The following is a 23,101-nucleotide window of genomic DNA, read 5'->3' as shown; positions in this document are numbered from 1 at the left end:
TATTCAGCAAAGCAGTGGGAAGGATACCATATACGAGACCGTTTCTTCCGTGAGAAACGGACAATCTTGCTGAAGAGTCATGTATATGAAATAGTTAAAAGAGCAACAAAAGGTACAGACTAAATGCTGTGGAAATTCAGAGAACGGAACCGTTATGTGTTCGAGCAATCCCGTAAGGCTTCCTGAAAGACTTCATACAGTGTTCATTTATGCGACAGACGTTTACTGACCACTTACTAAATGCGTGGCTCTGAGGATACGGCGGTGAACAATTCAAAGCCCTTGCCCTCATGAAGCCGATATTCCAGCAGGAAGAGGTGGACAGCAAACAATATAATATCAGGGGGTGATGAGTGCTCTATTTAAAAGTATAGCAGGGGGGCGCCTGGGTGGCTCAGTCGTTAAGTGTCTGCCTTCGGCTCAGGTCATGATCCCAGGATCCCGGGATCGAGCCCCACATCGGGCTCCCTGCTCAGCGGGAAGCCTGCTTCTCCCTCTCCCACTCCTCCTGCTTGTGTTCCCTCTCTCGCTGTCTCTCTCTCTCTCTCTCTGTCAAATAAATAAAATCTTTAAAAAAATAAAATAAAAAATAAAAGTAGAGCAGGGTGAGGAGATAGAGATGTGGATGGGGGCAACAAGAACATAGAGACCCAAAGCCAAGAGTACGTGGTGTGGTCAGGGAGAGGTTATCAGTTACTCTTGGGGCCTAAGTAGGGACCTCAGAAAACAACTGACACATCCTCATCCTTTCCCGCAATTCAAAGCACTGAAATATTGAGTATAACGAAAAATAATGGTAACTTCCTACATCAGTTTATTCTACGCTGAGGGAAGGGAAACGGATCCATAGTCCTTTAAGAATCCCTACCTGCAAAAAAAAAAAAAGAATCCCTACTCGCCTCCCCCGGCCCAACACACCCCACCCCCGGCCCCGTACCTGATGCATAATTCATAAACCTGTCGGCTTTCACCCTCCCACTTCCCCAGAAGTCCCTTCCGGAAAGCCGGGACCGCAATTCTGGAGGTTCAGCTTCTGCCCTTAGCGGAATCCGCCTTCGCTTCCGTTGTGGCGTCACATCCACACAGGACTCTATCGCGTCCCTGGGCAGAAGCCACTTCCGCCCCTACTTGTCGTAACTTCTGCCCTGAATATCCCGGAGCGCTGGCAGCGCCGGATATGCTCTGCCGCTCCCGGAAGTGACTCGACCTTTGCATTCCCCCCTTTCCCCTTTACCGCCCCCCCTGCATTGCCATTTCCCTCCCTCCCCCCTTTTCGTTTCCGGCGCTCCCGCCTTCTCTCCGCCGCAGCTCTACTCCGAGTCTGTTGGGGGGAGGGAGGGAGGGAGGGAGGGGGCGTGGAGGAATCGGGGTTCTCGGGAGCACGAGCTGCAGCACCACTTCCGGGTGAGTGTTAGGGGAGGGAGGGCCGGAGGGAGGGGGCCACCCACTGCCTCGCGCCCCCGCCCTGCGGGTGTCTCGCGCGCATTCCGTGCGTGTGAGTGTGTGGGTCTGTCTCGCGCCGAAAGTGCGTGCCCGCGCGCTCCGCCTCGCGCTCTCCCCCCTCCCTTCGCCCCCTGCTGGTCCTCCCGCCCCACTCGGCTCCCTCCTTTCCCAGCAAACGCCGCCCCTCCCGCGCTCTGGCTCAGGCTCTGGCGCCGCCGCAGCCGTCGCCGCCGGGTGAGTCTCGCGCCGCTGCAGTTGGCGCGCGCCAAGCTCTCTGCTCCTCCCCCCTCCCCTTTTCCTTGGGGGGGCGTGGAAGGGGGGGTCCACGGTGTGACTGTATGTGTGTCCGTCCCGGAACCGGAAGTGGTTGTGGAGGAGCGGGCGATGGGGAGGAATGGGGGGGCTTAGGGGGCGGGTGTCTGTCTGGTGGGTGGCAGAGTTCAGCTCCCTGGAGGGCAAGGAGGGACGTCCCAAAGAAGGGTCTTTGAGGAAGGGGTTGGGGGTGACATCAGGAGAAGGCTCCCAGGGGCTGTCTCAGGGGAGCGAAGGTGTTTTGGGGACAGCTGGGGTGTCCAATAGGTAGACCCCTGTGCAGGCTGAGGGAGGTACTTCTTGGCGCAAGGCCTTGGGTAGGCAGGGGCGAAGTCCTCGAAGAAGTGGGGGGAGGCCAGAGGAAGTGGCTGGGCCTGAACTGGCACTGTGCCTGACACAAGGGCTTGTGCATCCCCCTAGTCTTCAGCTTTGCCTTCTGAGGCAATCCTCAGGGGGCAGGGGCCCATCTTTTCCTCCAACTCCTCTGTTCTCTGACTCCTGCTTACCCGTGGCCCTGGGGAATGAAGAAGAGCCAGTGTCTGAGCCCAGGAGTGGAACCCAAACACTGGTGATAGAGTTCATCTTAGTTCCTGGGAATTGGATTTATTTCCCTTGTATCCACATAGTGGGTGGCACTACACTCCTTATTATACCATTGCATCTTTGGATTTTGGGGGTCTGCCTGCCTTCCAGACTGACTGCTGACGGTCAAAAGAATTCCTGAGGTTCTCCACAGTTCCCTGGTGGCTGCACCCTTACTGGCCCCTGTAACCCAGACAATTTGTTTACAGAAAGTTCAGGAGCCCTGGAAAGGAGAAGGAATAAGACGACAGGAGGAAGAGAGAGAGAGGGTAAGACAATTTTGGGTTAATGGCTTTTCTGGTTTGGGGGGAGAAGGGGTCATAATTAAATGGGCTTCTTGGGGACAATTTGACAAAATTCTTTTAGTAATAGCAATTTTAATACTGGTGTTTGTTGTGAGAGAAAAATGATCTCTTGAAGATACCCAGGAAGTTTTTGTGTAAAAAGTTAGCACTGTACCCCATCACTTTCCATTCCCACCAGTATTCAGAAATGATTTATGAAATGTCCAAGTGAAATCACTGAGTAGGGTTGCATTGTGTCCAAAGGAGAAATTTATTCTGCTTTAGGGACAAATGGGCCCCAGTCGCCAGTATAGTCCTTGTGGTATAGCTTATGGAATTGCTTTCCTGGATTTGGAACAAGCAGAGTTGAGTTTAGAGTGGAGTTCATATTCTTAATGTCACAGAGGAGTGCTTCAAGTGGACCTGTTGAGTGATTAGAATCTGTGACACAGGGTTATTTCAGTTTGGTGTGTCAGGGTGAAGTTTTCAGAAAAAAAACAACAACAAAAAACCAACACCTGGTTCGTGGGTAGTTTGAAGTAAAGTGGATAAAATTGTATGGACTGAACTTCAGAAGTAGGTCTGGAAGAATTCAAAATAATGAGGTTTGATGGTGGTAGAGTTTTAGGTAGTCTGAAAATGACAATGTGAGACCCGAAAGAGTTTGAGTTCAGAGCTTATAATCCTAGAGATGTCTTCTAAGGACCAATTCCAGTCTGGTTTATAAAATTTATTCCCCATAGGCTTCTGAGCCAAGTTGATAATTAAATATTAAGTGCATATTTCTTTTTTTCCAACTGCCCCGCCCCCTTTTCCCTGCCCACTTTTTTTTTTTTTTTTTTTTTGCCTCATATTTCCCAGATCCATCATTTATAGTGAAGTAGGCAGGACAGGGGGAACCACTGTGCTCTTCTTCCCACAGGGTACTGGGTACCATAGTCCAGCGGTACCCAGGGTAGACATTGCTGGCTCAGATTGCCAACTTTGTGGTGGTAGTGGTCCTGTTGGTGTGTCTGGGCATGGTGTGATGGTCTTTCCCAGTAGAATTGGGATAAACCTATTCTGGGTTATTTTGGACTTGGAAGAGTTCACAGATGGTAGGAAGGCCCCCAAGTTCTATTGGGATGGCCCTTGCTGAGTGCCCTTAGAACCTGAGGAAAAAGATTTTGTTTCCTAACTGAGAGAAAAATGGTTCTCTGTGTTTCTTCATTTCAAGTCCTTAGCTAATACTGCAGCCTTCCTGCAGTTGTGCATTTTGGAGCAGTTTTTCTCTGTAGAGTGTCTGAGGTTGGTGGGTCAAGTTCTTTCTGCAGTTGAGTTTGGGTTGATTGTTCTTCGCATCTCTATTTATTGTTGGTGCTTCTAGTTGATGATTACTGAGCTGGAGGCTATAGACCTGATACTCTTGGGTAGTACCTTTGTAATTATGTGGTCTTTATGTAATTGTCAGTAATTGTCACTAGTAGTCCTCGGCACATGGAAGTATTTCCCTAACTCTCTTCCTTTCGGGAGCACTTGAAGCATTTTATTTCTTTTTCTTTTTTGAGCTGCCTCCCATCACCATATGCCTTATGAATTTGTTTTAAGGGGTTTATTCTCCTCCATCCTCTACCCAAATAGAAACTTAGTAGAATAGTAAATTATTCAGAGTCAACCACTGATGTGGGACCTAGAATTAGATTCCAGAAGTCTTGATTTCTAGGTTCATTCTCCAGCTACTACACTTGGTTGGAGCAAGTCTTTCATGATTTTCTCAAGACTTGTTGTGTTGGGCGCCTGGGTGGCTCAGTTGGTTGGACGACTGCCTTCGGCTCGGGTCATGATCCTGGAGTCCCGGGATCGAGTCCCGCATCGGGCTCCCTGCTCGGCGGGGAGTCTGCTTCTCCCTCTAACCCTCCCCCATCTCATGCTCTCTCTCTCTATCTCATTCTCTCTCTCAGGTAAATAAATAAAATCTTTAAAAAAAAAAAAAAAGACTTGTTGTGTTAAGAGAATATTGCTTTCCTGAGGAAAAATCGGGCTTTATTTGAAAAACAACAATTTTTTAAAATGTAGTAAGTACCAGGAAAGAGACTGTAGTCTTTTTACCATGTCTACCAAAACCACATGCTGCAGGCGGTGGCATCTTTGTTCCTGAATGGCTGGTCGCGCTGTGGAAGGATGGACAGATGGACAAAGCTCTGGTGCAAGAGTTCAAGACTTACTAAATGTTTCATGGGTGTTACTTAATAATTGTCTTTTTTCTTCACCTTCTCAGTGCTTCCAAGATTTTTTTTGAGATTGGAAAAGAAATGTGTAGTTCTTTGACCCTCTTGAAAGAAAAATACTGTTCAACTTAATTATAGTAAACCTTCCTTTTTGTTAACAGAATGCTTGAGGTATGCTGCAATAGTAAAGTTGAAATTAGAACCCAGATTTTCAATCTGCCAACATTCTTCTTTCTACTTACTATGTTTTTCTTTCTTTCCTGCTCTTTGGGTCTGTAATAAAAGCCTTCTACTTCCTTCCTAATCTAGGGTAAACCAGTTCTTTTTATTATCATTGATATGTTGGCATAATCATCAAAACTGGCACTCTGTGTAGAAATGGGGTTTCCTCATAATATCATTGGGCTTCTTCAGGTTTTAAGAATGTTGGTATATGCCTGCTTGGATGTCGGGATGGTTTGGGGAGGAGAATTATTCCATGAAACATAGAAAGTTAAGAGGTTAATGGACAGTAAAAAGGTATCGAGTGATCTGGCACCAGGAGCGCCCTGTTACACAACTCCAGGGGGCGCCCTTTACATTGTATTCTGGCAAGAGCCTTCCTTCTTGGCTCTCCATTTGATCTCCTTTCAGGGATACAGAGATTGAAGTCAGCCTTTTCAGAACAGTAGTATAGCATATAGGTGTCATTTTGTAGGCAAATATTGCTTCTAGTTGGGTGAGCAGAACTCTCCGTGTACCCCCCTCTTTGGGGCAGACATGTTTATCGGAAGCCCACAAGGCACATTTATCATTGTGTCCTAGGACCAGCTGTGGTTCTGATCTTCAGCTTTGTTCTCTTAACCAAAGCAGAGGGATAGCCTGGGTATCCAGGGAAATGGAGAGGCCTTTTATTCAGTTTAACCCCTCCGGATGGTCTGGCCCCTTTACTCAGATTCCATTATTCTAAAATCAATTACCTTGGTGGCCAAGTGAGGTCTCCCAGGTTGTGGACAGAGAATATCCTCTTTTAACTGCATTTTTGCTGTTATCAAAAATTTCATTTTTGGAAACATTTACAGAGAACTATCTCAAAAATGCATAGTCCATTCCTGAAAATGCTGTAAATTTTAGTTGATGTATCAAGTCACAATATCAGAGTGTATGCACTTCAGTTGTAGGGTTCGGGTCTCTTGTAGAACCCCCCGTTCTTAACTTGCTCTTTGGTATCTGCATTCAGATCCCCGCTCTAATATTTACTATTTGACTCTGTGACTCCAGTTTCCTTATTTGAAACGTGGGGATCCCAGTACCTACTTCATGGAGTTGCTGTGGGGATTAAATGATGCAGTCGTTGTGAAGTACTTCGAAGGGCTTAGAACAGTGCCCTGAACACAACGAGCAGTTAATAGATGTTAATGGTGATGGTGGTGGTGACATTGTCCTGTCCTCCACGTCACTTTGTGTGCCCCCTTTGTAAGAACCCACAGGGGCTCTTTCTCTCAGAAAGTGTTTCACCTGAGCCACTTGTAGGACAATATGAATGGATCTAATCTTTATTGGCAGGGAGGAGCATTGTGCTTCGGAACCCTAATGGAAGACATTCTTATTTTCAGGCTTTTGGTTCCTCCCTTCTAAATTTTCACATCCCTAATGTGTTTACTTGCATGACTCTTTAGGGGGAGATTATAATTAGACCCTCCTTTCTTTACTCTGCAGCCTAATTCTCTACTTCATTGCCACCATATGCCACCACTCTTGTCTGTGTCATTTCTTTCAACTAGAAGGTTAGAGAGATGGGGGTTATGAGTTATGGTTTGAGCCCCCTAGCATTGTTTTCAAAATCTGTATAGAGTCCAGTGTCATTCAGTCCATTAAATGTGGACTTGCATACTGGGTGAGGAGTTCTGTGTTGGAGACCGTGGGGAGGTCCAAGACGGGATCCCAGCTTCCCAAAAGGCTTGGCAAGATTGGATCGCCTTAAACTGTGATCTGATCATTTCTTGATTTCTGTCGCCTAAGGAGGACCTGAGACCCCTTTATAAAGTTAGTGCTGGAAGGAAAAGGTTAGCACCAATGTTGGGAGACTGTTCTGATGTATTTTATAAGTTGGGGAGCAGGATGTGCCTGTGGTTGATTTCTCGAGTCAGTTAATTATTGAGTCTTATTTGTGTGAAGTTGTAGTCACAGGTTTGGTGCATTCCTCTCCTCTCCTTTGCTACTTTTTAGGAAAGAGTAGGCTGCAATTCAGTTCTGCTTCCCTTTATAGGTTTTATGAAAATCGAGAATGCTGTTTAATAGAGCAAAAAATGTGATGAGATTTCTGGAGAAGGAGAAGGAACAGGGTTACGTTTAGAGTGATGTCCCTTCTGTTTCTCCTTTGTTACAGATTTTCCTAGTTTTCTTAATCTACTTCAAACCTGGTTTCTGTGCCCAGTGTACCCTCCAGTACTTAGCAGCTCTGGTATCTGCCTCCAGCACATCCTCAGTGGGACCCATTCGTGGCTGTAAGTCACAGGTCCTTCTTCCCCACCTAAATCTTGGTTACTTCTGGTTCAGAGTAGCAGCATGATGATAATGTTTATTTCCTGCTGTTCATCATTTCCCCATTCCAGCAGTTTCATACTCCCTCTTCACCTGCCTTCTGCTGGGCTGGATCTTTCTAGGTCCAGGATTTGGGGAAACTACTCTTGAATAACTGTCATTAACATACTACCTTGCTAGGAGAAGTGATCAGAGTGGGAAAATGGCGGGATGCCTAGATTCTGTACCCATCTGTGGTTTGCAACATGATTCTGAGGGATTGCTCGTCTTGCTTATTCCTCCCTCCCAAAGTTTTAAGCTTAATTATCATCCACACACAGAGAAGAACTTGAACTCTCAGAAGCATCGTGTTTGAGAATTACAAAGCAGGAGTCTAGTACTGTGTTAATGTGTTCTGGTCCACTGTTGTCCCTTTTCTGAATCCCTGTAAGTAGGAATCAGGGTGCTACTGCTACTCCTGGTGCTAGAACGTTCTTTTAAACTGGTGATTCCAGGTTCTCACTGCTCCGTTCAGCATGTGTAGTACCCAGTGCAGCACCATGAATGTTCTTAGACCTTGGTGGGTTTGGGGGGGCATGGTCCCCAGGTATCATCTGGCACTGATTGTGATTCCTGCCAGTTTCACTCTTTTAATTCCCTTGGGCATTTTGTGTTCTGGCCTAGAACCTTTTCAAGCTGCATAGAACTACAAATGTGTCATTTGGAAGTCTTAAAATGTTTTATTTCAAGGAAGATGGATTTGTGGGATAAAGGAAAAGAGGAGCAGGGATAGGTACCCTGGCTGTTATTAAGTCAGTCAGTGATTTACTTCATGTGACTGTGGGTATATCCCTTCCCTGCTAATGACTTGACTTTCTCTTTTTGTCACCAAAGGAAAGTATTACCAGGTCTGTTTCTTTGGGTTATGGGAGACATTCTGTAGGTGAGATGTGTGTACAAGTTCTTTCATTGGCATCTTACAAAGGATAGGCTCTGTTGGATTTCATGCTGAGTGGCTCTCTGGGACTAATATGGCAGATCCTGAGATCTTCACTCTGAATTCCCAGCTCTATGGTCAGGTGCCAAAGAAGGGGCCAGGAATTCCTCAACTGCCCTTCTCCGTTGCTGCGTTTCTTCAGATTTAGTCCTGAGTGTGACGTGGTTTCTCTTTCTCTCTTCAGGTAGAATGGAAGAATCTCACTTCAATTCTAACCCGTACTTCTGGCCTTCTATCCCCACAGTCTCAGGACAGGTAGGTGGTGTTTGGTTTTTGCTCCTTCCCTTTCATGTACTTTTTTCAACTCTGAGCAGTAAGTTCTATTACTGTGGAGACTGAAGCAAGATAAATCACATGCTGTTTCACCAGGTCCCCCATCACTGAGAATTCTAATTTCTGTCATGGCTTCTCTCTGGAAGCACAAAGATATTATACTTCTTGATCTCCAAGGAGGACAGACCATGCAAAGTGCTTAGGGAGCAGACAAAATCAGGCTCTTTCTGAGGAGACCGCTTGCCTCCCCTTTCCTTTTCTTTTAGATTGAGAACACGATGTTCATCAACAAGATGAAGGATCAGCTGCTGCCAGAGAAGGGCTGTGGGCTGGCTCCACCCCACTACCCCACCCTGCTGACAGTGCCTGCCTCAGTGTCCCTGCCCTCAGGCATCAGTATGGACACAGAGTCCAAGTCAGACCAGCTGACCCCACATAGCCAGGCGTCCGTTACCCAGAATATCACCGTGGTCCCTGTGCCGTCTACAGGACTGATGACTGCTGGTGAGCCACTCTGCTCTTCTCCAATCTGAGGTGTTGATCTTCCATGATCAGTACCCCAGGCTGGAGGGCTCCAAGGACATGGGGAGTGGGATATGTGTTTGATTACTCAATCACATTTTTATTAAGTGCCTACTGTGTGCCTAGCAATGCGCTAGGCATTGTGGGGGATACAAAGAAGTAGAAGATGCGGTCCCTGCCTTTGAGGAGGTGACATTCTTTCCTTCTCTGAATCAAGGAGTCTCCTGTTCTCAGAGGTGGAGAAGAGAAGGGAGTCAATCAAGGGGTAAATCTCACTGTTAACCGGGGGTGGGGTGGGGACAGGGGTTAGGAGACCATTATTTTTCTACAGGGTTTGGGGTTTCCTATATACTCTGGGCTGGGAGGGCGGTGGTGAGGGGTTGGTTAGACAATGATCTGGGGGAAATTAAATAGGATCAGGACTGGACAACATGACACCATCTCCTTTTTCTCCCAATCCTAGGTCCTGGTTTGGTAATCACGTCCCCCTCAGGCTCCCTTGTGACCACAGCCTCATCAGCTCAGACCTTCCCCATTTCGGCTCCCATGATTGTCTCAGCTCTTCCCCCCGGCTCACAAGCCCTGCAGGTGGTCCCTGACCTCTCCAAGAAGGTAGCATCAACCCTAACAGAGGAAGGAGGCGGAGGTGGTGGTGGAGGTGGCAATGTGGCCCCCAAGCCCCCTCGGGGCCGGAAGAAGAAGCGGATGCTGGAATCAGGGCTACCTGAGATGAATGACCCTTATGTCCTCTCCCCCGAGGATGATGATGACCATCAGAAAGACGGCAAGACCTATAGGTAAGGATCAGAGCCAGGGCAGCAATGGGTGAGGATCACTGTCTCAGCTTACCTACCCCCTTTGTGTCTTGCCCCTAATCGGGCTCTACGCGGACGGCTTTCCACCTCAGATCCACTTGCATGTCAGGTGTTCTGTTGTGGGGCAGGAACGTAGAGCTTCCAACTAGCATTTCTCTAGTGACTCTTCCCCAGGACGCAGACCCATTGTATGCCTTCCTTTAGGGGTTGTCAGCGTTGACTAATTTTTGAATGACTTAACGGAGTTTCTTCCTTATGATAAGGCTTTAGATTGGATTTCAGACTCCGTCTCCAGCTCCTTTGTGCTTTCTACACTTTCCATTCCTATTTTCTAAGAAACTGTTCTGATAAGCCCTTAACCTTAACCTGCGTGCCATCCACTGGTTCTTGGGCCATATTTGAGCACTGACTGCCTGACCCTGCATGGTTGGGATGATGGGAGGGGTCTGTATAAAAAGATGGGAGGAACAGGATATCGCCCTTCCCCCCCGCCTTGGACTATATGCTTATAAAATGCCTGTTTGCTCACTTTCTAATTCATGAAAGTCATTTTGATTCTCTACTTCCTTTAAGTTGTCCATTGCCAAATAGTCTTATATTTGCATGTGGCGCTATACAAAAAGAATTTCAGAAGCAAACTCCCTGCCCTTTGAAAGTTGGACATCTTTTAATCCCCTTGAAAACTATCAAGGGCTCTAGTGGGTTTGGGAAGTCTGGTCCCAGGTTACAGAGTGGGATAACCACTGTCACAGCTTTGATGCAGACAGGGGCAGGTGTGCATGGCTGGGAGACTGGGTCTGTCCTTAGTGTACCGAGATGGGCAATGTTGTTCCCATTTTAGGAGCGAAGGGAACTGCGGCACAGGAAATGGACAGAGCCTTGGGCTCATGGATTCAGTTCCCGGCTCCACCACGAACTTGCTGTGTGACCCTGGGCAAGTCCTTTTCCCCTCTCTGGGCCTCAGTTTCCTCATCTGTAAAATGGGGAGAATTCTGTTTATGCCTCCCATTTGTTGGGAGTATATATATCAGCTAAGATTTGAAATGTTGGGAACTTCAAAAGAAAGAGAGAAGCAGTAGTTGTCATTTAGCATTTATTTGTATTTGTGTTGTACACATCTACTGTGGAGAGTAGCCACAACTACAGAGTGTTTAAATTCCTCTTTGTAAGTGAAAATGAGGGGAGTGTTGCTATGCAGAAAGTATTGAGCACTGCAGAATCCAGCTTCTAATCCGAAAGTTCACTGCAGCTTTATTATTACAGGTGTATCCCACTTTATACAATAAAAGTGTTCCTGGAAAATGTTTACATCATATTTTATAAAGGTACCTGACAAGTTTGATTCATTTAAAAGTATCTTTTGTATATCATTTTATAAAGTGAAAATCCCTTTTATTTTGTAGAAATCTGGATTTTTATGTATTTGCTTAAAGTGAGGTCATTGTGACATGGAGATACACCTCTAGAAAATGTGTTGTTCTAAGAGTAATGGGCTAGGTCTCTGACACCCTTTGGAGCTTTGCACATGGATCAGGGTACTCTGATTCTGCCAAGGGTTTGTTTTTGTTTTTGCTTTTGCTTGTTTATTTTTTGGGCCCACATTAAAGCTGTCTCTGGACTTCCTAAACTGTGTCTATGGGAAGAAATGGGAATATACAATTGGAAGGAAACCCTGGTAGCATTTTCTACACCCTTAGTGTTTTTGGAATTCTTGACCGGCCCCACACCCAGGTGACTAAGGAGAACTCTGAAATTAAGGCCGCCTAATTATATTCTAGGTGACTGGAATTTCTTTAGAAACTCAGAACTCTGAAGTTCCAAAGGAATCTTTTTAATCCACACACAACACACACACACAAAAATAAATAAATCCCTATTTTCGTGCATGTGTGGGTCAACCACATTCATTCCTGTGGTCAGTGGCATTTGACTGGGTATTGTTGGACTTGGGTTCTATTAGTCTGGACAAGTCACCTTCTTTCTAGCTCTTTGTTCCCATCTGTAAAATGGGAAGATCAGTCACGGCCCCCCATTTATCATGTGGAAATGTTTTGAGGGAAAGTCGGAGTATCTGAAATTGGTTTTGAATATCTTAGGGAAAAAATGGGGTGACTCAAAGTTGTTATTGTGAACAGGGTCATTGCATTGCATGCCTTAAAAGGGGCCCCATTCTTGTGTTGGATGTGACTACTGCCCACTGCCACAGTGCTCCTAAATCAGATTTCTTTCCAACCACCCAACACCTTGCATTAAAGGACTTGTGCTCTTTTATCTGGCTTCATAGGATTTCAGAGTTGGAAATAACTTTAATGGTCACCTAAGCCAGCCCCTTCTCTGTAGTTCAGTCTTCTAAACATTCCTGACAGATGATAGTCTACCTCTCCTTGAATATGTCTAATGTGAGGAATCTCAGATTAGGTTAGAATCATAGCTTTGTGTAGTGAATAACTGTTTGCCCTTTGGCAAATTACTTAACCTCTCTGAGCCTTCAGTGTTCCTTTCTGTAAAACAGGGATAATACTTGCCAGGTTGTTGTGAGGAGCGGAAACAGTGTGTCTCAAGTGCCTAACTGGTGTGGGGCCCTGGCAATATCTGGCACAACAAATGGCAACTATTATTATGGTTATTATGATCGTCATTTGAGACTGCTTATTTTGTTGCCAGTCCATTGTCTATGGATTTAAGTTTTGCAGTTTCTTCTCTAGTTGAAACTTGGATAAAGAGGGTTATTTTCTCTTTTGTAGTTAATTTCATACTAAGGGTGCAGTTGTGTGTTCAACACTCACACATAAACTATGAGCTTTTGTTTGAGTTAAAATGAATGTGTTGTTCCACCTGTCTGAGAAATTTTAGCAACCAAGGGAAATTATGTTGTAACATTAGTACTGTTTCCCCTCCAAGTGACAATGTGTCCAGTTTCTAACCTCAGTGGAAGATTAGTAGCATGAGCTCAGCCATGGGCACTGGTACTGTTAACATTTGTGCAGTTTTATTATTAGAGAGCACTTGGCTTAGCTTTGACTGTTCTGCGGGTTTGCCGGCCCTTCTAGGGGAAGATATTTATCTCTCCATTTTACAGACCAGAAAATTGAGGTCTAGATTGATGAGCAAGCCTATAACTGAGCCCTGAGTAGAGCCCAGATGTCCAGACTTCCATTGGCTGTGTCCTTTGGACTGTACTAACTATAAACAGAACCTGTGCGCCTCCCATATAATGGTTGGGCATGCCAGACAATAGCCAGGGATTGGCGAACTGGGAACCAGATTTCCTTCAGAGTTTTCAAGTGACCAGAGATGTAGAAATTGACCTTAATGATCGGAATTTCAGTAGAAACATTAGTAATAGAGACCATACCCCCAAATAATGTAATATTTTTTTCTCTGAGGAGCACAGAGTTCTTTTTAGTTTTGATCTCAGTTATTCTCTAAAAATTCTCCTGGGATCAGAAGAAAGCAGAAGTCATCACCCCACACCATCCTGAGGCCAGATTATAGAAAGAAGTTGGGGAGGAACCAGAGCAGAGGGACTTTGTCCCCAGTTGCCTGGCTTCCAGGTGCTGCCCTTCCTACCAGCTCACACTGTGCACTGCAGAGTTGTTGAGGAATGAGAGCATTCCAGCTCACACGCAGATAACTCTTACTCGATAAAGTCTGAATAGTTGTGGCTTATCTTGCTCAGAGGCCTCCTTATTTGATACTGTTGGGCAATATCAGAACAGGAAGGATTACCCACTCAGGTGATGGGTGAAAGTATATCAGCTGCTTATTGATGTCAGCCCAAAGTGCTGACTTTGGGTCCATGTGCTAGGAAAGAGGAAAGGTTTAGCATGGAAGCTCAGTGTTTCACAAATCTTTTCCTCCTAAGTGTTTGAGGGGAGACAGCCCACTCCCAACAGTTACCTCAGCTCTTTGCAAAAGTAGTTCTCACTTGATGGCCAAGGGGTTCGGGGGTGGAGGCGGCCGGTGGAACACCAGATCCAGGGTGCAGGCCCGACATACATGATTTGGAAAAGCCCCCCCAAATAATTCCGATCCTTCCCCACCCCCATCCCCCTAGGAATCACTGGCAAAAAGGAAGTAGGAGAGAATCTGAGAGAAGGCAATTATGTGAGGAGACAGGAGAGAAGTCCTTCTGGGGAGTATAGTCGACTAGTTTGTCCTCATTAGCATCTCGGGAACTTGAGAAATACCCAAGGCATGTCCTTTATAGATGGGAAGTTGGGGAAGGGAGCCCTTTAAAAGTCTGAAATTAAGTTATAGGCAGAAGAAAAACAGAAGTAAGTCGATAAACCTGGCCCAACGGAATCCATATCAGCCTAGAGCCGATGATAAGATTTACCTGTCTTTTCTGGTTGAATTTTTGTTTCTCTACACACTTAGGGAGTCAGATCCTTCGAATATTTATTGAATATTTGTATTGTGTGGGTCTGTATGAGAAGCTTAGACTATAAAGATCAGAACAGCTCCTCGTCTCAGGGCCTTACAGCATAGGTGCAGCAAGCGGGAGATCAGATAGGCTGGTTTCTGTGGAAGTGGAGGGAGGGGGCAGCGCCCTGCCAGTGGGAAGGCTCTAACCACTGCCCTCGCTTGGCCCAGGTGCCGGATGTGCTCACTGACATTCTACTCAAAGTCGGAGATGCAGATCCACTCCAAGTCCCACACCGAGACCAAGCCCCACAAGTGCCCGCACTGCTCCAAGACCTTCGCCAACAGCTCCTACCTGGCCCAGCACATCCGTATACACTCAGGGGCCAAGCCCTACAGTTGTAACTTCTGTGAGAAATCCTTCCGCCAGCTGTCCCACCTCCAGCAGCACACCCGGTAAGGCTGCTCTTGGTTTTACCCTGCCACCTGGCTGCGAGCCCCTGCCCCTAAGGCCACGTTGCCTGAGCCTACTCTTCTCTCCTGACGGTTTCTCTTTTCCCTTTTGACTTGGCCCTTCGGGAGCCTCAGTTTGCTCTCATGACTGTCTGTGAAAAATAAACTCTGTATTTTAGCAGTTTGCGGGGGCCTGGGCAATGGTGGTCTCCAGTCCCAAAGTCTGGAACGGTGTTTGTGGTTTCTCTCTGTGTCTGTGTTTGGAAATCTTCTGCAGAGCAGGCCCTGCTTATACTATATGCTTCAGTTCAGAGCCAAGGTGTGCATTCAACTTCAGGTCCATGGGGAGCAGGCGGTATTGGTCTTTGTTCAAATTACTATTTGGAAGCAGGGTATCTGTGGTGAGTGCTAACCTTAGAACGAAGCAGAGGGTTGACAAGACTGAAGTCGTTAAGGTGACCAGGAGCCAGGGGTCGCAGCTCTTCATCATCTCACTGCCATTCTAGCCGCCGACGTAAGATCAGCAGCAACCTAGATCCGGGTGTCCTCGTCATTAGCCTCTCCAGGCTGGAGTGTGTTTGGGAGGAGGGAGGAGGGGGTGCTGTCATCCGTCAAGCAACATCATTTCACCCAGCAGAGAGCTGAGCCCATGGTGTCGAACCGCTTCCTCCTCCCCCCTTCCCTCCTCTCCTCTCCTCTCCGGCAGGATCCACTCCAAGATGCACACGGAGACCATCAAGCCCCACAAGTGCCCGCACTGCTCCAAGACCTTCGCCAACACCTCCTACCTGGCCCAGCACCTCCGAATCCACTCGGGGGCCAAGCCCTACAACTGTTCCTACTGCCAGAAGGCCTTCCGCCAGCTCTCCCACCTCCAGCAGCACACACGGTAAGGGAGAGTGGCGGGCTACTGCCCCCGCCCCCGCTGGCATGCCCTCCCCACCCCCGCCCCGGACACACACAACAACCCGCATGCGGGGGGCGGGGGACAGACCTGGCTGGAGGAGAATACGACCGGCGTCTGGGAGAAGAAGCAGCCACGACCCTGGAGACACAAGCGGACGCTCGGAGAGAACTTTTTTGGGGCACAAGCGGCGTGGGGGAGATGCAGTGACTGTGTGGCATTCCCTGATGCATGGGAGGAAGAGACGAACCCGGGGCAGAGACAGCTTCTGCCTTCATTTCTCTCGCTGAAAACACCAGTGCACACATCTCGCAAGATTTTTTGCTTGGTGCCAAAGCAAGGGCATTTGATTGGAGAAGACCATACCGCTAGCCCTTAGGGCACCAGTTGTGAGCAGGAGACATCATTGGCCTTGAGCTGGGTACCAGCCTCGTGACCCCTACAGCAACCAGCAAGGTTCCAAGGATGCCAGGAGTAGAGAACAAACCAAAACATGTCCAAAATAGTCACAGAGAACTAACTGGCCAACAAAATGAAAACGCTCATACTTCCTAAGAATGCCCACCGTTTGTCCTGTGAATCTGGAGTGACTAGGAGGAAGTGAACCTGCTAACTGGAAGAGTTGATGTCCTTCAAGGGTATCTCAAGTTGAACTGGAGTCCAGACTTACTGCTCAGAAGCCTTCTCACCTGGCTGCTTCTGGATGCGGTGATTCCCCCTCAAAGGGGTCAGACATCTTGCTTTGCGAAGAGGAGGAGTCGGGCTTTCCTCACAAAGAGACACGTCTTGTGACGTTTCCAACATTTTATCCTGGAGGTCCAGAAAAGCACCTGGTCACAAAGATGGCTCTGAAGTCTCTGATGAGGAGCAGGTGTCCGCAGACCCTCAAGTCCTTGGCTCATCTCAGTGGAGGGCCCTGTAGTGTTTGGGAAAGAGGTCGAATTGGTACTAAACTAGGCATTTCTGCCCTTAGGGGGCCGGACTGGGAAAAGCCCCACGGAGTTTCCATGAGTATTAATATCGCTGCTACTCTCCATAATTAGCATAACTCTGCTTTTCTTTGATCCCAAAGCTTTTTCTGGGAGCGGTGTTCAAGGCTGAGGGAATAGGTTTTGGTTGTATGGTGGGGGCCAAGGAAGAAGTGTTCTATGTTTCTTTTTCCTTACCAATGTGTTTACGTTATGTTTCTGAACATTCATTAGGGACAGCTACTGTAGGAGCTGACTTGTATGTCAAATTATGGACTGCCTGTGTCTTGGCTGCCAAGCCACCATTCCCTCCTCCCCCATCAGAGGAGCCCAGCTTGAGCTGAGTGACGGAGGCAGTGAGCAGAAATCAGGCACTATGGCATGATCCGTGTCAGAGAGGAGCTGAGTCTGGGATCTCCTGGAACCCAGCTTGTACTCTCATAGGAGGGCAGGCGTGGCCTTGAGGAGGTTGGTTAAGGAGCCAATCCCTGAGTGGCCTTGCTGACATCCTTTCCCTTTCTTCTTTTCTCATCCCATGCAGAATCCACACCGGTGACAGACCATACAAATGTGCACACCCGGGCTGTGAGAAAGCCTTCACACAGCTGTCCAATCTGCAGGTAAATGTTCCCCCCTCCACACGGGGCCTTGCGTCTAAGACTTGGGTCAAAGTGCCATTTGACTAGTACAGTGGTTCCCGAACTTTTTCAGGACCCCTTTACGCCCTTGATAATTACTGGGAAACCCAAAGAGTTTTTGTTGATGTGAGTAATACCTGTCTACACAGAGAACGTGAAACTGAAAAACTTGAAAAAATACTTAGTAATTCATTAAAAAATAACAAACCTGGGCACCTGGGTGGCTCAGTTGGTTAAGCATCTGCCTTTGGCTCGGGTCATGATCTCAGGGTCCTGGGATCGAGCCCTGTGTTGGGCTCCCTGCTCCACAGGGAGTCTGCTTCTCCCTCTGCCCCTCCTCCTCCCACTCATTTGCTCAATCTCTCTCTCAAATAATAAATAAAATCTTTAAAAAAAAGTAATAAACCCATTGTATGTTAACGTATATAACGTATTTCCAAACACACACACCCCAAAAATGGAAAGATTGGCTTTTTTTTTTTTTTTTTTTTTTTTTTAGAGAGAGAGAGTGAGTGCGTGCACAAGCGGGGCCGGGGATGGGCAGAGAGAGACTCTTAAGCAGGCTCCACGCTCAGTGTGGAGCTGAAAGCGGGGCTGAATCTCATGACCCTGAGATCATGACCTGAGCCGAAATCAAGAGTCGGACGTTCAACTGACTGAGCCCCTATAGAGAAAGATTGCTAAGCAATGATTCTTAATTTTACTTAAACATAAGGCAAAATAACCTGCAATGTGGGGAGAAAGATTTCATTTAGATGTTTCCCATTAGACTCCAGCACGTTTTTAATGTTGAGCTTACCGGAAGATGGCTAGATGCTCCTACCTGCTGTGCTCAGTCTTTGCTACGTTACACGTTAGGTAATCTCTGTACAGTCATGAGAGAATGAAAAGGCAAACGTGGTCTTACTATTATTTTGAAAATAGTTTTGAGTTTGGGGGCCCTGTGGAAAGCTCTTGGTATTCCCTAGCATCCCCCCCATGCTTCACTTTGGGAACCACTGGGCTAGTGGGGCCAGCATAGCCGTCTTCCCTTTTCAGGCTCCTGGGAGGTCCTGCAGGAGCTATGCCTCTTCCCTTAGCCTGTAACTCCTCAAGTTTTACTGAAAGCAGTTCCTTCTGCCTTCAGATGGAAGGAGAACCTGAGAGGCTGACACCCCAGCTCAGGGCTCTGGCATTAAGGTCAAGGAGGCAGGAAGGATGAGTCTGATGCACTCATCCTGATTTCTCCTCATTTTCCCAGTCCCACAGACGGCAGCACAACAAAGATAAACCCTTCAAGTGCCACAACTGTCATCGGGCGTACACGGACGCAGCGTCCCTAGAGGTACACCTATCTACGCACACGGTGAAGCACGCCAAGGTGTACACCTGCACGATCTGCAGTCGGGCATACACGTCGGTGAGTGCTCAGGCCAGTGTCTGCCCCTCGCTTCCCCACAGGCCTGCGGGACCACACAGTCCACCTCACCCCATCTTCCCGGAGAGAGCTCCCTAGCTCCAGCTCGTCAGAATCCATAAAGAGAGGCGAAATTAAACAGATCTATAGCTAAGGAATTTAGGAGGTGCCTGATCTCTTAAGCCTATAGAGAAAGATTGCTAAGTAATGATTCTTAATTTCACTTAAACATAAGGCAAAATAACTTGCAATCTGGGGAGAAAGATTTCAGTTAGATGTTTTCCATTGGACTCCAGGAAGAGGTGGTAAAGTCGTTCCACTCAAAGATCTTTGGGGAAATGACAGTTTTCCCTGTGCCGGTTGAATGCCTACTGTGACTCTGAGGGTCTCCCTCTCCTTCCTGCCCGATAGTGAGCACTGACAGAGGCTCCTGGGGAGAACTTGCCCACGGCTCCAGAATGTCTCTGTTGAAGTATGGCTCTATTTAAAGTAAAGTAAGAGCCCAGGATGCTAGTTAGAAGTAACCTCTTTCCTTCTCTTTCATCCCTCAACTCTTTTTCTCTATCTCCTTCAGGAAACGTACCTTATGAAACATATGCGCAAACACAACCCTCCTGATCTCCAGCAACAAGTGCAGGCGGCAGCAGCGGCGGCGGCAGTGGCCCAGGCTCAGGCCCAGGCTCAGGCTCAGGCCCAGGCCCAGGCTCAGGCTCAGGCTCAGGCTCAGGCCCAGGCCCAGGCCCAGGCCCAGGCCCAGGCCTCCCAGGCATCCCAGCAGCAGCAGCAGCCACAGCCACCACACTTCCAGTCCCCTGGGGCAGCCCCCCAGGGTGGGGGCGGTGGGGACAGCAACCCCAACCCTCCACCCCAGTGTTCCTTTGACCTGACCCCCTATAAGACGGCGGAGCATCATAAGGACATCTGCCTCACTGTCACCACCAGCACCATCCAGGTGGAGCACCTGGCCAGCTCGTAGAGACCTGTGCTGCCACCCACTGGGAAGAGGGGAAAGAAGTTCTGGTCCCTTCTTTCTCCAACTTCTCTTGGTGGGAAAAGTCTTCTTCCTTAACAGGCCTTGGCTCCATCTCCTTGGGCCTCAGGCACGGCCTTCCTACACAGGATACCATGCTTATTCTCAACTCCTCTTCAAAAGGAACATCAGCCCTCCTGATTGGCAAAGGAATAATGAGCTGGTAGTGTAATCCAGCAGCCTCCCCTTCTAAGCATAGCTTTTCACAATTGGGGGTTGGTGCTCAAGGGAGGGATTTGCTATGACCTCATAGAAACTTTTCCAGTGTGGGCACTTACCCTCTCGTTACCCTCATAATCCTCAAAGTTGGGGCTGGTGGAAGACTAGAGGCTGGTGCTCCCGGATCTCTGAGAGAAGGGAGCCTTAAATGCAACCAGCCTCCTATTCTATTCTTGCCTGCAAAAGAACAGAGGTTTCTCACATGCCCCGATCCCCGGGAGCCGTCTTCCCCTCATGGTCTCACTTCACTTCCTACCTAATGCTGGAAGAGGGAGATCTGGGTGGGGGTCAGACCCCCTTTATTTGTAAAGGGGCAAGGGCTGAGATGTGGTCCCCAAGGGGCCGGAGATCCCCATAATGGTCAAGGGTGGCTTAGAAGTGTGGGTTATGGTTTTCCTTGGAGCCTCTCCCCTTCTCTGCCAGCCAAGGCCCCATACTCAGTCTCCCAATCCCAAAGCCAGAGGAGCTGTGGGAGCTTTGTGTTCTTTATGAAAGCCCAAAACAAGGGGTGTTGCAGAGAAGGGAGAGTTCAGGGCAAACACAAGGACTGGACTTAGCTCCCTAGGTGCCACGGTCAGTTGCCGGACACGGATTTATATATAAATATATATATAAATATATATATATATACCCACTCATCACGGCCATCTTTGTTGTAACCATTTCTGTGTTTATAAATGCATTATCTCTGAGAATTTTCATATTTGATGTTTTGTTTATTTTTGTCCTTATTGTTTCTCTCCACCCACCCTGTCTTCTGGCCAACAGCATTTTTATTTCCTTTTGTCCTTTTTGTTTGTTTGTTTTTAAATCATGGCAGATTTCAGAGAAAAGAGAAAATGAAAAAAATCAGGAAACCAGTTGTTATAAAGCAATTTAAAATGAAGAAAAAAAAAACTTATGTACAAACCAAGGGGTGTTTTTAGAACCTTGTATAGAAATAAATTCGTGTAAAAGGATCAGAGGCAGTGGAGCTGCTGATATGAGCGAGCATGGGAAGAAGCTACCTGGGGAGATGTTCAAGAGCAGTACTAAGAATTTACACTAGAGTGTGTGTATGTGAAGACTGAATGCTGTGTGATGAGACTCGGTGTATGTATCCCCAAGCGTAGAAGGGCACAGCATTGATACTTAAAGTGAGATCTTGGTTTATGAGGGTTTCTACATACAAATCCTGTCATGGGGCCTGCGATGCCTAAATATATGAGAGCAAGGTTTCAGTCATGTGTTGATAAAACCACTAAGCTCCCCATGAAAGAAATGGAAGCATGCCCTCTTGAAAGGGCCTACACTCCTGCCTGAGCATCACCAGCTCAGGGCTAATGCCAGCCGGCCAAGTGCGTACATACATATATCTATTATCCATATCTGTAGGTTTGCAGTGGTGGGAGCCATAACCAGAACTGAGTAACAATGCAGGACAGTTATAGTGCTTGAAAAGTAGAATGTGGTCAGGAAACCTGGACTTCAGCCCTGGCTCCACCGCCAAGCAGTGTTCACCGACAGGCTTCTTCAGCTGTTAAAAGAAGGGATCGGACTAGATCGCCTCCAAGATTCCTTTTTGAGAATTAAGGACCTTTAAGCACTGAAAACGTGACAAATCTCCAACATCCAATAACATGCCTATCTGCGTACTGCTGGGCAACCATGCTCATGACCTAGAGGAATGTGGATGGTCCATGAAGTAATAATGCCCACTTAAGTTTTGGGCTCAGCCAGTCTCTTGGGTGGGCATCCAAGACCTCTCAATCTGCGCTGTGACACTAATGAATGTATCATCTATGATGAAACATGTCAATGTCTGCTAGCTTCCTGAATACTTCTTTCCCCTGCTCTCGCCAATTGCTGAAAATGTCCTGACTGCCCTATCTTCACCACAGCTATTAAAACCAGAATCTACTCTTTTTAAGGATTCACTCACAATCATAGCAAGAACTCTATGAGGTAGGTACTACTAGTCTCAATTTATAGAGAAGGACATAAGCACCGGAATAAAATTGTTATCCAGGGGCATGACACTTCGAGTGAAGTCTTCTAGATCCAACTGCTGTATCTTACCAGTTGCTCAGTAGTAAACCTGAGGTTTCATCTTACCCTTCTTCACATATTTGGTCTAAATTAGGTGACTGAAAATCTTTCATTAAAAACGCTGCCCTGTGGCATTGATAATTATCACGAATGTGTGAGTTGGGGGTAGGGGGGACAACAGTCTCCAAAACACTATCTTACTAACACCACTATTAAGGTTACGGGCTTTGAGTTGTTTCCCCAGTGTGGTGGCAGTCTGTCATGCACTTGATTGGTTTCCATCCTGATGTAGAGTCCTCATTATACTGTAGCTGACTAGGATGACAGCTGGCCCACTTGTGACAGAGCTCCGCGCGCCAATCCTTTCAGAATCATGGTGCTAGTTAATGTCACATATAAACTGGAAAACAAAAAAGGGGGGGGGCGGATAAAAACAAGGGGCAAGGCCAAAAATACTATGTCATTTTATACGTGAGAATGTATTCGAGTGTGAAAGGACAGGAACCCTGACAACTGTGAAGAATTACAGCTTTATTGTGTAAGTCTTTGTATTTATAAGTACAGTTTATAAATAATTATTTCTTTCCAAGTTAAAAATAATCCTGGGGAGCCGATGTTCGTGCGATTGAAAAGAAGTGCGGAGGGTTTAAATCTCGCAACACCAGCTACGCCTTCCTAACTTCGTTAAGAAACTAGCTCCCTTGAAGAAAGTCTTGATTCAGCCAGGACCTGCTCTGGTCACTAGATTCATATCCTGCAAAAAGGAGCAGAGTCCCCAGTCGCTGAACAGGTATATTTATGGAATACTATCCTAAAGAGACAAGGGGGGTTTTTTGCCCCTCATTACCGCACATCCTGGTTTTGGAGGGAAAAAAAAAAAAGTTTGATAGGGAATGCAAAATGGCGACCCGCAGTGACGTCATGCCTGCTTCGGTCGCGTACTGGGGTCTCAGTAAGGGCGGAAGCGTGCTAAAGCCACCTCAAGACACCTCGGCACGGGCCGCCCCGGCTACCTACGCAAAAAGGAAAGTTTCAACGTCGGGCGGATGTGTCCCGGCAAATAATTTACTGAGGGCGGAAGCTCTCCTTTTAAGGGCGGAAAGGCTCCAACCCAAGGATAATAGCTTCAGCGCCTGTTGCGTTTCAGTCACTTCCGGGGAGGA

The 23,101-nt window shown here is 47.3% G+C and overlaps 1 protein-coding gene across 9 annotated transcripts; it reads left to right on the top strand.

The window, feature by feature from the left end:
* Positions 1-1,239: 1,239 nt before the first annotated feature.
* Positions 1,240-20,869, top strand: ZNF384 (zinc finger protein 384). 9 transcript variants are annotated; one of them, XM_032390865.1, is made up of 13 exons: positions 1,240-1,404; positions 1,616-1,677; positions 2,547-2,606; positions 8,512-8,582; positions 8,867-9,104; positions 9,340-9,387; positions 9,586-9,919; positions 10,779-10,871; positions 14,534-14,758; positions 15,462-15,644; positions 17,169-17,247; positions 18,506-18,664; positions 19,236-20,869. In XM_032390865.1, exons 4-13 carry the CDS (start codon positions 8,517-8,519, stop codon positions 19,635-19,637), a joined length of 1,827 nt encoding a protein of 608 aa, XP_032246756.1. In that variant the 5' UTR covers positions 1,240-1,404; positions 1,616-1,677; positions 2,547-2,606; positions 8,512-8,516; the 3' UTR covers positions 19,638-20,869. The 9 variants fall into 9 exon arrangements, with proteins under 9 accessions (XP_032246756.1, XP_032246757.1, XP_032246759.1 ...); XM_032390866.1 differs by lacking the exon at positions 1,616-1,677; XM_032390868.1 differs by lacking the exons at positions 1,616-1,677; positions 9,340-9,387.
* The last annotated feature ends 2,232 nt before the right edge of the window (positions 20,870-23,101 follow it).

The sequence above is a fragment of the Phoca vitulina genome, unplaced genomic scaffold (genome assembly GCF_004348235.1).
Source record: "Phoca vitulina isolate PV1807 unplaced genomic scaffold, GSC_HSeal_1.0 scaffold59, whole genome shotgun sequence".
Taxonomy (NCBI): domain Eukaryota; kingdom Metazoa; phylum Chordata; class Mammalia; order Carnivora; family Phocidae; genus Phoca; species Phoca vitulina.
This window is presented reverse-complemented; position numbering and strand designations above follow the sequence as displayed.

Bases quoted from the DNA above. Each gene is read 5' to 3' on its own strand.
- ZNF384 (XM_032390866.1), top strand. From the start codon at position 8,517: ATGGAAGAATCTCACTTCAATTCTAACCCGTACTTCTGGCCTTCTATC. The intron at 9,105-9,339 runs GTGAGCCACTCT...CTCTGAATCAAG, and splicing joins TACAGGACTGATGACTGCTG to GAGTCTCCTGTTCTCAGAGG. The intron at 9,388-9,585 runs GTAAATCTCACT...TCCCAATCCTAG, and splicing joins AGAAGGGAGTCAATCAAGGG to GTCCTGGTTTGGTAATCACG.